The sequence below is a fragment of the Sceloporus occidentalis genome, unplaced genomic scaffold (assembly GCF_023333645.1).
Source record: "Sceloporus occidentalis isolate IW3139 unplaced genomic scaffold, rSceOcc1.0.p SCAF_6, whole genome shotgun sequence".
NCBI classification, from domain to species: Eukaryota; Metazoa; Chordata; class Lepidosauria; order Squamata; family Phrynosomatidae; genus Sceloporus; species Sceloporus occidentalis.
In genome coordinates this window covers 120,912,966-120,926,326 of record NW_028316986.1, presented here as the reverse complement: position 1 = coordinate 120,926,326, position 13,361 = coordinate 120,912,966, and the positions used below count along the sequence as shown (strand labels likewise).

The following is a 13,361-nucleotide window of genomic DNA, read 5'->3' as shown; positions in this document are numbered from 1 at the left end:
GGATCCACAGGTTAAGAACTGCTGGTTTACAATAGAAAACAACAACAGCAAAAGATAATTTTTAATCATTTAGAACTTTTAGTAATTTTAGTCAAAAACTGACCCAAAAAGCCTGAGTTGACTTATCTACGGGTCAATATAATTACTGTACTTTAACTCTTATATAAAAAAAGGAACCATCCCCTGGTGAAAGGCAAGAGTATAATCTATCCTGGAAGCACTGACACCACCACCACCCCACCCCCTGTACTCTTTCATCTCTCCAGCCTTTAGTGTGAGCACAAACAGTTAGTTACATGCTGGAATTTTATAAGTTCTTGGACATTGTTTTCCCTTGCTTCATCCAGTGTTAAGTGCCCTTAAGTTATACCCTTGACTTATTCTTGGGTCATATTGAAATCCATAATTTTGGCTCCAAAACCTGCCCTTAACTTATACATGAGGTCAATTTATAGTCAAGTATATATGGTAATCTCTCTCTCCCTCTCTCTCTCTCTCTCTCTCTTCCTCTCCCTCCTTTTCTTAGGTTTCATATTCAGTTTGTTCTTTCGGAGCCAAAGATAGGATGGACTGGCAAACAAGGAAAAATTTCTACCTCTTTCCTTTCTGAATTTGTGGAAAGAAATAAAGTTGATTCTAAGATATTAATATGTATCTGTGGTCCATTAGCTTTCATGGAACAAGGAATACAGTAAGTGAAAGGAAGAAGTACTGATTTGTTGTGTGTGTGTGTGTGGTATATCATGGTATATAGAATATATGATAATGATTCTTACATTTGAAAATAGACTCACACTTACTATTTCTATCAGTACAATTATGGAAAAGTGGCATGTAAATTTCTCCTGGAATATACTGATAAAGACACTAGCTTACTTTCATACTTCAGCCCTGTGTGTGCAATCGGCAATGACCAATGTGCACCAAGCTAGAATAAACCATTCCTGAGCAGCAAGAAGTGTCCATGTCTGAGGACAGAATGAGCAAGAAGGGGACATATGTGGGCCTGTGATTATAATTGTAGTCATTCCCTAGATTGTAGCTTACTGTTTCTGGGTAAAACTCTTCCTAAAAGGCATTGAGTTAATAAGTCTGAATTAGAATAAGGTGTGAGTCAAGTGATTTGAATGATTGATTATGAAAATATATTGACGAAGTACATCCAGCATGTATGTGGAACAAATGTAATATGCAGCAAGCTAAGCCTAGGAAAATATTTGGAAATGCATTTTTCTCAATGTAAATTTTAAAAACTGATATAGTGGGGGACTTTGTTCAGTATTGTTTAATTTGTGAGCTAATGTTTTGTTGAAGGTTGGGGTCAATAATAAACTTTGTAGCACAAAATATTCCATTTTACAACTGTAATATGCTGCTTGTGGTGTTAGCTTATTGCATATTACTGCCTGCCTCCTAGCCCACTGCTATTCATGTATCTGTTTTCATTTCAGATTTTTGCAAGATCTTGGACACTCCAGTAAAGAAATACATTGTTTTACAGCCTAAAAATGCAATACTAGGACTCCACTTAGCGTACTTCACTAATAAAGTACTTTTTTAAATTGGAATTCTGAAAGAAAGTGTTATGCATGAATACTGTATTCTTTTCAATTACTTGAACTCCCATCTTTTCTGGGAGACAATTTTATATTTTGCTTTGAAATGGTATTTATTTTTGCTACTATGTAAAACTTAAATTTTAGAAGTAAATAAGTTAGCACAGCTCATGCATGTTGAATCGATTTGCATTCTTACCTCCATCTGATAAAATTTAGTAGCATCGGTTGCACTGATTCCTTTGGCTATCTAGGCACTAGAGAGCTTTTTTTTTAAATTATATCCTCATTGCTGTCAAATGTTTTGTTACTGTAGCAATATAGTATGAAGTTAAGTTTTATGGTTAAACTCAGGAATATGATTGGTTTCAGTACAGTCTTACTGATGTCATAAAGCTGTTGTATTGTAAATGAGAAGTGTGTGTGTTCTTACAGATCATATAAGGTATATTCATTTTATAATCAAAATTACTTTTTGTATAAGACTGATGAAAACAAGAGACTGTTGTATTAAAATAAAATATATGTATTAACTATTTATCCCAGTGATAGTGAAACGTTTAGGGTCCAAGTGCCCAAACTAAAAGACATTCCAGAACCAGGTGTTACCCAGTGCCAGGGGCAGGACTGCTGAGGGGATGGGACTTCTGGAATGGGACTTCCACCTTCTCCCCCCTCCCAGCCGCCTCTCTAGAGGCAGCTGGTTGCCTGGGATGGCCAGGAAGAGGAGGAACAGGTGTGCACCTGTTCTTCCTCTTCCCTGCCCTCTGCGTGCCCTGAAAAATTGCTTTGTGTGTCATCTCTTGCACATGTGCCAGAGCTTTACCCCCATGGACTTATCCCGTTACATTGTCCTGTCAAATTCCTTGAGATAATCATGTATAATTAAAATCACTTGGCACTATCTTGCTCTTGAAAGGTGAGAAAATAGTTGTCCCTATTTTAAGTTAACAGTGGTCTCAAAGTGCTGCTGCTTTTTGAGACCTTACTTTTAGGCCTTTTCTATTTAATTATTGAAAACATCTTCCCACACCTATCTCCTTTAACATGAAGTATCTAAAGCATTGCATAACACTGCCAAGAATGGTTTTAAAAACACTACAGTCCAAGAGAGAGGAAGTAACTGATGACAGTCAGCAGTACCCGATGCACAAAATTTCAGCAGATATACAGTAGAAGCGCCAGGTTGTGGAGGTTCCTGTGACTTGAACAGATATTAGCCCCAGTGGAAGTGATCAGGTCTCGGTCCATCAGGTACAGAGGGCAAAAAAGAGGGCTGGGGAAACCAGTGAGACCAAGGGGTTCTCATGCCAGTTCTTGGCCTTGATTCTGCCTGCCATAGTCATGTGGAGCCTGACCGACTGTGTGTGGGGGGGATACAGCTCTTGATGGGAAAGAAAGTTGCCCAACCCCAGGGAGGTGCTGGAGATGCATACAGTACCAGGTGACACTCCAGTAAAGAAATATATTGTTTTACAACCTGAAAATGCAATATTAGGACTTCGCTTAGCACACTTCATTAATAAAGTTTCTTTTTTAAAAACTGGAATTCTGAAAGAAAGTGTTATGCATGAATATTGTATTCTTTTCAATTATTTGAACTTCCATCTTTTCTGGGGGACAATTTTATATTTTGCATTGAAATGGTATTTATTTTTGCTACTATGTAAAACTTAAATTTTAGAAGTAAATAAGTTAGCACATCTCATGTGTGTTGAGTAGACTTGCATTCTTACTTCCATCAGATAAGATTCAGTAGCATCTGTCGCAGTGATTCCTTTGGCTGTATAGGCACCAAAGGTGATACCAAAACAACTGTATAACATTTTTGTGTAGTCTGGGGCAGTCAGGGCCACTCCAGCCACTGCCTCAGTCATGCCATCAGGGTGGTGCTGAAGTGGCCCCATACCAAACAGGCTGAAGGAAGAAGAAAAACAGGAAGAGACAGATGGAATACCTCCTGGAGAAGTCAGACATTGGAGAGAAAGAAAAAGGTTGCTGTCGCCTCCACCACCGCCACCTTCTCTTCCTCTTTGAGGATTGCATACCTTGGCTGTGTGGGGATGGTAAATGTGACGACACAGGTCAGTTCTGCAGCAGACTATAAAGCCTAAATTCTCCCCAACAAGATCCATTTTTAACTTTTGGGAGGACTATAAATCCCAGAATCCCCCAGACAGATCCTTCATTTTCACTATTTGTGAGACTTCAGTTCCTAGAACTCCTTGCAAGGCCCTCTTTGCTAGGGTGAGGGGGAAACCATAACTCCCAGTTATTCATAGGTAGGTCCCTTTACACTTACTGCACTGAGTGACACGAACACTAGTGTAGCCACTACCCAAACCTCAACCTGGTATGGTTCTTTTGGAGAAAAATCTTTTTATAACTCAGGTCTGTTCAGATTGTTCTGTATAATCAATCTTTCCACTTTGGATGAAGGAGCAAGCTGGTGGAACTCTTCCAATACCTAGTCACAAACAACCTAGCCTCTGTTTTTCCTCCTTTTTGTAGTGGAAGTAATTGTACAGATGGAATTATGCTCTTTTTGGAAAGGGAGGGGCTTTTTTAAGAAACAGAGAGTTAGTTAAATCTGATTCAGAAAAAGGAAATGCAAATATTCAAACCAATAGCTGAACTGTCTCATTTGCTAATATTTCAATGTTTCATTTCTGTGACAGATGCATTAAGAAATGTCTATGATCATAACATTTTCCAGTGCTCTCTTTCCTTTTTATGTTCCTGTCATTTGTCGTGGAATTGAACTGTGTGGTTACTAAACACCAAAACTTACTATGTGTTCCTGTAGAGACAGTTCACTGTCAACCCACGCACACTTGTATGCTGCTATAGCAACATCCTGGCTGTCACCGATGAACATAAGATTTTTCAAATAGGTCCTACCTGGCCAGTAGCTGACAAATTCCCACGCTGTACTTTAAACTGAGATATACCACAATCTATACATTTATTAAAGTACTGGTAACACAATGAAAGTACCTGCCCGTGCTCACCCTCATAAGGACTCTTAAATGTATTAGTGTAATACATACTTTTAGACCTTTAACTTCCTCCTCCATCATTGTCATTGTAGTAGGAGTTATTAACTTCATTTAACCTGACCTTTTCCACAAAACTGGGACTTGAGGCAGCTTCTAAAGATGAGTACAGTGTAGTTAAAACACAGTAAAGAATGTCATTAAAATAGAATTAAACTATTAATATTAAAATTATTTAAAGCATACACTTTAACTTAAAGTGATACAGAACAGTTAAAAATAGTATGATACCCTCTTAAAAGCTGCTCCCTTAAAGTTGGAAAAGTACCAGATGCTTGAAATATTACATTAAATCAGGGTTGGGAATCATGCAGCCCTCTGGATGTTACAGGATTGCTATCTCCCACTATGCCTTATGCTTGGCTCTGTTGGCTAGGGCTGCTGGAATTTGCAGTCTCACAACATTTGGAGGGCTACTTCTACCCTAAAGACCAGTTCAATGCCTTGACTTGAAATGGAAACTGGAATAGAGGAGTCTTATCAGGGAAGCTGCACAAAAGAGCAATTGAATTTTTGACTTTTTTTCCTGCAAGAAAGGAAAACGGCCAAGTATAATGGGGCAGGGTGTATGGTGTTGTGTCAAATTTGTATGGGATATGTGGTAATCATCCAGCATGGTGTAGGGGTTTGAGCATTGGACTATGACTCTGGAGACCAGGGTTCAAATCCTTGCTCAGTCATGGAAACCTTAATGGGTAACCTTAGGCAAGTCACATAGTCTCAGCCTCAGAAGGAGGCAAAGGCAAACCTCTCTCTGAATAAATGTTGCCAAGGAAATACCATGATAAGTTCGCCTTAGGGTCAGCATAAGTAGTAAATGACTTGAACGCACACAACAATACAATCGGCCCTTCACTTACACAGGGAGCCGTTCCAGAACCCCCTGCGTAAGGGAAATACAGCATATGCTCAAACTCCATTGAAAACAGTGGGGCTTGTGGGCACAGTGCGTGCACCATTGTTGTTTCCGTCTTGCAGCTTCAGCATAAGCTGAAAGCCGCATATGGCATGGGCACACTGTAACAGCAAAGGTGAGACTCTACATGAATGTACAATCCTAGGTCACTTAGCAAGGGATTCTGCCTATGTAGAAGGTATGCAGAGGTACATAACTGGATGAACTTTTGTCTAGTGGCCTGTGGGATACACAGGGGTCAGCACAGAGCTTTGTGCAATTGCTGATAAAATTACACAGTTGGGGAAATGTAGAAATCTGTACTCAGATTATTAGCAACAAAAGAACAAGGAAGAGAGCATGCTCCAAACAGAATGACCAGATGTCATAACCACAAAGGAAAAAATGTAGGACGTTCAAGAAAAATGTGGGCCATTACAAAATAAAAGCTAAAAACATTCATAGAAATATAAATTTATGCTTAGTCATGCTCAATTTTGGGATTCCTCCTTGACAGAAGGCTAAAATGGAGGGCATCTCCTGGAAAAGGAGGCTTCTTGGTCACTCTGGCTTCAAATAACGTACACAGCTTACAGAATCAAAATGTTCATTTATTAGGAGAAGAGAAGGAATATGCTATGTGAACAGTCTTTCCAGTATCATTTGCACAGTTGATCAAATAGGAAACACTCAAGCACCACAAATACTTGCCTACCACCAGCTACGTCACTACGTTTGGTGTCACCCAGTGTTGTAACTCATGGTAGCACACTCACCCCAATCCTTAGTAATAATTTTTACACATTACTCATAAATCTAAATTCTTGTATATCACTGAATGTAATGGTAATAGTTGTGACATTAACAACTAGAAAAGTTAAACCAATATGCTCAGCCTAAATGTATTTACAGGTACCTTGTTTCATGTGGTTAAAGTGAAAATATGGTAGGATGTGATGCTTATTGATTTTAAATGAAAAGAATACATTTTTAATTTATTTTTTTAATTTAAAAAATAAAATCAAGATTCATTTTTTTAAAAAACCTGGAGCCTCTCCTTTCTCTTGCCACTGAGCCTCTACCCACTCACCCATCTCTTCAGCCACATCCCGTTTCTGCCCAAAGGCAGATGTTTGGGGAGCAGTGGTGTCATCCCTTTCTAGAGTGTCCCCTGGTGTGGTCCACATCCCCTGCACTATCATAGTGATGCCCCTGCCCACCACCATTGATATTGCATAATTTTAAGAGACACAAAGTCCTATTTCAGGCCCTACTTCCCTAGAGATGCCATAACCCGGCGGCCCCCGTAACAATCCCGCTTTTGGGGGGCCCCTCCCGATCCCGGTCTGGTTTGGGGGGCCCCCATACCTTGTTCCTGGTTCGGGGCCCGCTCCTCCTGCGGCCATTGCCGCTGCCGCTAATATGGCTGGCTGCGGCACCAACCCACCTCCTCTTCGTGGTGGGCTGGGCAGCGCCAACCCACCTCCTCCTCCGGCTCCGCCTTCCTCCTCCTCCTCGGCGTCAGAAGCGCCGCCGCCACCATGTCAGGGCTTGCCTACCCCCGCACCGGGTTTCCAAAACAGGAGCTCGTCCCTTGCTTTGGCCAGCCAGCCATTGGCCAGCTGGCCAAAGAGGACGGGCTCCTCGGCGCGTGCCACCCAGGCCTCATCAGGGGCCAGCGGCAGCGCACGCACCTGCCCAATTTCCCTCTGCGTGCGCACGCCTGCCCCGCTTCCCTCTTCCCGCACGCGCCTGCCCCGCTTCCCTCTTCGCGCACGCGCCTACCCCGTTTCCCTCTGCGCGCATGCACCTGCCCCGCTTCCCTCTGCGCGTGCGCGCCAGCCATACTGAGGAGGAGGAGGGGGGAGAGGAGGAGGAGGAGGAGGAAGGAGCCGGAGGAAGGGTGCCTGAAGGCCAGGGCAGAATTGGGCCAGAGGAGGAGGAGGAGGAGGAAAGCTGAGTCAGTGGCCATTAGATCTGCCTTGGTTTTTTGGGTTTTTTAATTATTTTTAAAAATATAAAATACTTATTTTATTTTATTTTATTAATTTTTATTATTGCTTGTTTTATTTTATTTTATTAATTTTTGTTATTGCTTGTTTTATTTTATTTCATTAATTTTTATTATTGCTTGTTTTTGTTTTATTTTATTAATTTTTATTATTGCTTGTTTTTTATATTTTTTCCATTAATTTTTATTATTAAATATATGCAAGTACATTTTCTGCGTATTTATGGTGCTTTGAATGCTAACAAGTCTGCCTTTCCTGGACAATTATAGTGAAGATGATGATGATGATGGTGATATTGATATCAACAAGCCTCTGAGGCACGGCCAATGTAACTTGCTGTGATTTTTACAAACTCATGCGCAGTGAAGAAAAACCACAGTCCCTTGCCCAAGTACACACTTCTGAAAAGTACAGTTGAACCCGAGGGCAAGTCCATTTCTGCCATCTGTCTAGGAATAATGGCAAAATGTCCTCCATTTTGATCATGCCTAAAAAACATGCATTTATATTAACAGTTTAAAAAAAACCTCAAATTTTTTTGCGTGTCCTCCATTTTTAAAAATGTGTCCTACATTTTAAAATGTTGCCCTACATTTGTCCTACATTTGTCCCGGTTTGGAGGTCCTGACTTATGGCAACCCTATACTTCCCAGGCACCAGATATATCATGCTAAATCTTCTGCCCATGCTCTGAAACTTTTTTGGATGTCTAGGATAGTAAGAATTAGAAATCTGGTTTTTAAAAAAATTGAATGAGATTTTCAGGCTGTTCAGTTCAGATACTACTGTCTATAGTTCATGATTTAAGAACGGTGAGTGACAAATGATCTACCTCCAGCTTCTTTCAGGAGCTAAAACCTGAACGTTTTTCAAAATGCAGAATTAATTCACATTTTGGTTCATGCTGCACAATATTATGATACACTGTCTTAGTTAAATGGCTCTAAAAAGGCATTAGATAAATTAATTGAAAATAGGTTTGTTAATGGCTGCCATTAATAATCAGTCAAAGAAACCTTCACATTCAGAGGCAGTCTACCTTGGAACAGAAGATTGATGGTTCCTGTAGACATCTCTGAGTGGCTTCTGTATGAAACAAGATGCAGGACTGGATGGGCCATCAGTCTGCTCTGGCAGATCTCTCCTTAGGTTCTTGCTGTGCTGTGATTGATCCCAGCCTGAGTCTCATTAGCTTCTTTGCATTAAATACTGAATTATGACCAGTAAAACATCTTGCTGTGGAGTCCCTTGTTAGATTGTTGTCATAGTAACATAGGCATGCTCAAACCTGAGGAAAGCAAATCACTGGAAAATGATTGTAATGTTTTGTTTATGCATCTGAAGATAGCAGTGGCAATCTATCTTTAAATAATTTGGGAAATACTCAACTTGACAATGTAAGAGAAGGTAACATAATATGTAGGATCCAGCACCAACTATACCAGTACTCACTGTGGAGACCTCAAGGCAAAGAGAACTTTATATCCATTTATTAAGAAAAATATGAGAGAAGCACACTTACAAAGATACTCATTCAAATACACAGCATATAAAGCTAACCGAATATGGAAACTTAAAAGGGGATAGCAGAAACTAAAGGTTGGTTGAGGCAATAGCCACCTGTTCTTGAAGGCAAAGGTCCATGGAAATCTAGGAAGTGTAAAGATGTGAGCAGGGAGGCTTGGGAGTACAGGATTCAGAAGACAGGAACAAAGGACTCAGTCCGGAGTCTAAGGATGACAATTACTGTGCATGTGGGGAAGGCCGACTGCTATAACTGTAGCACCATGGTTGCGGTGATTGCTGCGACTGTTGCAAAAGGGTTTCATTTTTGGAGTGATATTTATATTTTTTGTCCATGAGAGAGTTCCATGGGAAACCAAAAGTACGATCATCCTATAATGAAACCTGAAAAGGTTTCCAAAATGTGGAGGTTTTTTTTTTTGTTGTTGTTGGATATCTGGGAGAAGAGAGGGATTGATTCTGAACGATGATGCTTCATATACTTTACAACACCTAGGACCTTATCACACTAGAGGAATCCTGCTCAGAAATAGGATTTAAAGTAGAAAAAACCCTCAAATGTGGGAGGCTTTTCACATGACATTTCTGCAAAACAGAAAAAATCCAAAAATAAAGCGAACATAAATGGGACAAAAACAACACCTTTTTATCTTCAGGAGGTTCTGAAAGCAAAGTTGTCATTTTTGTCCCCTTTACATTCACTTTATTTTCACGTTATTTCTGTTTTGCAGAAACACATGTGAAAAGCCTCGCGCATTTGCGGGTTTTTTCTACTTCTAAAATCCCATTTTCTAGTGGGATTTATCTAGTGTCATAAGGTCCCTAGGCAAGATCTAGAGTCCCCAGTAATAGTCAGCAGGAAGAGGGTGTTTAGGAAATAGAAGAGATGAAAGTGTATTCTGGTTTTGTTTGATCTGGCAGAAATTACGTATAAAAAGAAATAAGGTCCGCATATATGCAGTCTATGCATGATGACAAGATGGCTACACCTGGGGACATGAAAATACAATCACAAATTAAATACCTAATAATGTTCTGTTCATTCATGGCATCCAAAATATGTTATCTGAGGAGGCTGCCTATTTAGCATGCCTTGGAGGGAATGAGCAGAATGAACTGGGCTGCTTTGTCTCCTGCTCCACCTGGAGACTCTGTCTTTGAATACTGCAAGCTATTTCTACCCCTTCTGTTAGCAGCTTCACAGAACTACATCTTTGAAGATTGGGAGCTGGATAGCCATAACTGTTTTATGAGTGAGTGTTGGAGTACGATTCTGGAGACCAGGGTTCAGTTCCCAGCTCAGCCATGAAACCCACTGGCATGCAGGAATAGACAAACAAAGCCCCCCTGACAGATGGCCATCCAGCCTCTGTTTAAAGACCTCCAAAGAAGGAGACCCCACCACATTTTGAGGCAGTGGATTCCCGTGTCAGATACTCTGGTGGAGGAGTGGCAGTGGAACATTAGAGGTCTGAGTTATATGTGTTATATGCCAGACCTCCACAACTTAAACCAGCCAACTGCCCTCTGTGCAGGGGAGGAGGTTCATGAGCAAAGATCCACTTGCAAATGTGGTGGGTTTCGATATATGAAAGGAAGATGGTACTTGTTCACATTTACCAGTAAAATGATTTAACCATACTTCAGTGAAACCTATATACAGGTATCCTACATTAGGAGGTTGATTCTAATATTTGCTCTAAAACACTATAATAAGGTGCAATAAAAATATTTCTATTACACAGACCTAGTCCACAGATATTACACATATTTCCCCTATTTCTATTCCCATACATCCTTCTCTAAGTCCAAAACAAAAATCAAGCAGGGTTGTTTTTATTTGCTAACTTGCCTTGCAGTTATAATAGTAAAAACTTGAAACTCTCTGTTCAGTTTTATCTTTGGCAATACTGGTAAAATAATGCAATTTAGTCTGAAAGAGCCATGGAGGAAAATCTCATTCTCATGGGGTTTTGGCAGAGAGCTACTTTTGATTAAGGACATCCTTGAGTGGATATGTCATTATTTTTGACAGCTGTAAAGAGAACTCAGCCCTTTAGAATTTTTTTATTAACTGCTGAAAGTCATGTTATGAGAAAGAAATGATCTTTCATTTTGAAATATACAAAACCCCTGTAAACCTTGTGTGGCGGTGATAGTTCAGAGCATAGTACCAGAATAGAGATTCTTCTTCAAAAGCAACTCTTCAGAATAGAGATTCTTCATTACCATTATCTGATAGATTTTGATTTGGAGGATATTTAATGATTAAAATATTAAACTATATTGTTAAAATGTATCCTGGAGCACGGCTTTGGCACGGCTTCTGGACTCTTAAGATGCTTGTGTCATTTAAACAAAATACCTCCGAACCGACCCGAAGCAGCTTTATTTTGGCCTGTCTGTACAGTCACTAACTTAGTTACTTCAATTATTTTATTTTATTTTATTTGTAAAAGAGTAGAGTACTACAAGTCACTGGCCTGCAGTACAGAACACATTTAAATAGGAAGAAACCCCTCACACACACTATAAATATATATAAAGTGCGCCTGCGTCATACACAGCTTCCAGCGTATGCTGGAAGCTGTGGTGGAAAAAAAGGCTCTCACGCCCTGGAAGAAGTAATGGCCCTAGTTCTGCTACCTGGCTGCCACTATGGTGCATGCCTATCCACACGGCATGCACCATGATGACATCTGTGTGGTGCAGCACCCAAATGGAGCTATGCACAAGGGGCATCATCATGGCATGCAGGCGCGCCTGTGGCCCCCGTTGGGACACAAAAAGGAGTGGGTTCATTTTGCTCCATCCAGAGTCTGCAGCATGTGGTTGCTGTGACCTCCTTCTGTGGCAAAAATGGGCGGTGTGGAGCCTCCCATCTGTATAGGCCCTGAGTTAATGTAACTTAATGCTTTAGTTATTGCCAAAAAAATGTTAATTACAAATAATTTGATATTTGTAAATGGTCTGTCACCAAGTTCTGCTACTGAATACAGAATTAGACAACTCCATTTTCATGTCAACAGCAAGTTCCTCCTTCCTAGGGTTGCCAGGTGAAAAATAGGACAGGTCTCCTGTATCTTTATTAGAAGTGCAGAAGAGTTTCAGCAAGTGTTACTTGTCACTTTAGCTCCATCTGTTGAAATCTTCCACAAAACCATTAAAGTTTTCATTAACCATAAAGGTTTAACCATTAAAGTTTTAAAGTTCCACAAAGCCACTGAAGGTGCAGGAATCCTCTCCAATTTTCAGTCTGGCAAGTGTATATAATCCTAGAACTGTGTAGAATAGGAATGGTGAATATATGTGCTTCTGGATGCTGTTGGACTGCAACTCCCATCATATCTCACAACTGAATGTGATGACTAGCGATGATGGGAGCTGCAGTCTAACTACAACTTGAGAGCCACAAGTTCCCCATTCCAGTATAGACAGTGCATGTGGTAACATACCAGAAGCCAAATGATGGGACAGAGTTTGTCTGAAATCCAGTGCCTTGCACAAATCCTTTATTCTCTTGATTAGCCAAATAAATGATGCCCAACATAAATCTGCATATTGTTCAGAATGTCAGGAAGGGTTGCAACCCAATGTCTCTGCAAACAGAAGTTCCCAGGCTGAATCTGTGGGATCTGGCATCTAAAGTTAAAAAGAGCAGTCAGTCAGGGATAATGCGCTTGTCTGCTTGAGATCCTAGGAATTCACTGCCAGTCAGAGCAGAAAATACTAGATTTGGTGGGGAAATAGTCTGAACTGGTGTAAGGTAACCTTCAGTGTCATAAAATCCAGCTACAATTAGCCAAAGATAGGACTGTGGTGTCAAAATTATGCATGTATGCAGTACACACTGTCCTGTTCACAGACTTAGACTGAAATTTATTATTTTTAAAAAAGCAGAGTCTACTTAGAGTATGTGTATGTGCATTCGTTTATGAATTATATGATGCATTTATGAGTCATTCTACAGCTGAAGCTTTCAGGAAGGCAGGGATAATAAAAACAAACAGAATAACACTAATAATGTCACAGAAAAACAAAAGGGATCCCAACCGTAAATACTTAGTCTTATTACCTGTGTGTTCCTTAAAAGGCATTGCAAAACTATTCCTTTCCCTCTCTTTTGCAAAATGTCTTTGCTGTAAAAACAACAACAACAAAACAGAAGGGGCACTGGAAAAACTCAGATGTGTTATGAACAGTAGATGTTATCTGCGTGCCCTGTAAAATGCCGTGAATGTGGCTGCGCAGTTTTATCATAGGGTTTTTGCCTGGAAGCATCCAGAAATGTGGTGATGGCTGTGTACTTATTTATTTG

At 40.3% G+C, this 13,361-nt stretch overlaps 1 protein-coding gene across 5 annotated transcripts in view; it reads left to right on the top strand.

The window, feature by feature from the left end:
- CYB5R4 (cytochrome b5 reductase 4) overlaps positions 1 to 1,580 on the top strand; it is a 45,110-nt gene extending 43,530 nt beyond the window's left edge. For 3 of the 5 annotated variants that reach the window (XM_089530827.1, XM_089530826.1, XM_089530828.1), the window contains 2 exons: positions 527 to 691; positions 1,452 to 1,580. In XM_089530827.1, the coding sequence (XP_089386953.1) occupies positions 527 to 691; positions 1,452 to 1,506 (220 nt within the window). In that variant the 3' untranslated portion in view covers positions 1,507 to 1,580. Of the gene's footprint in view, positions 1 to 526; positions 692 to 1,451 lie in introns of those variants that run through there. The other 2 variants (XR_016281776.1, XM_089530829.1) reach the window with 2 other exon arrangements.
- The last annotated feature ends 11,781 nt before the right edge of the window (positions 1,581 to 13,361 follow it).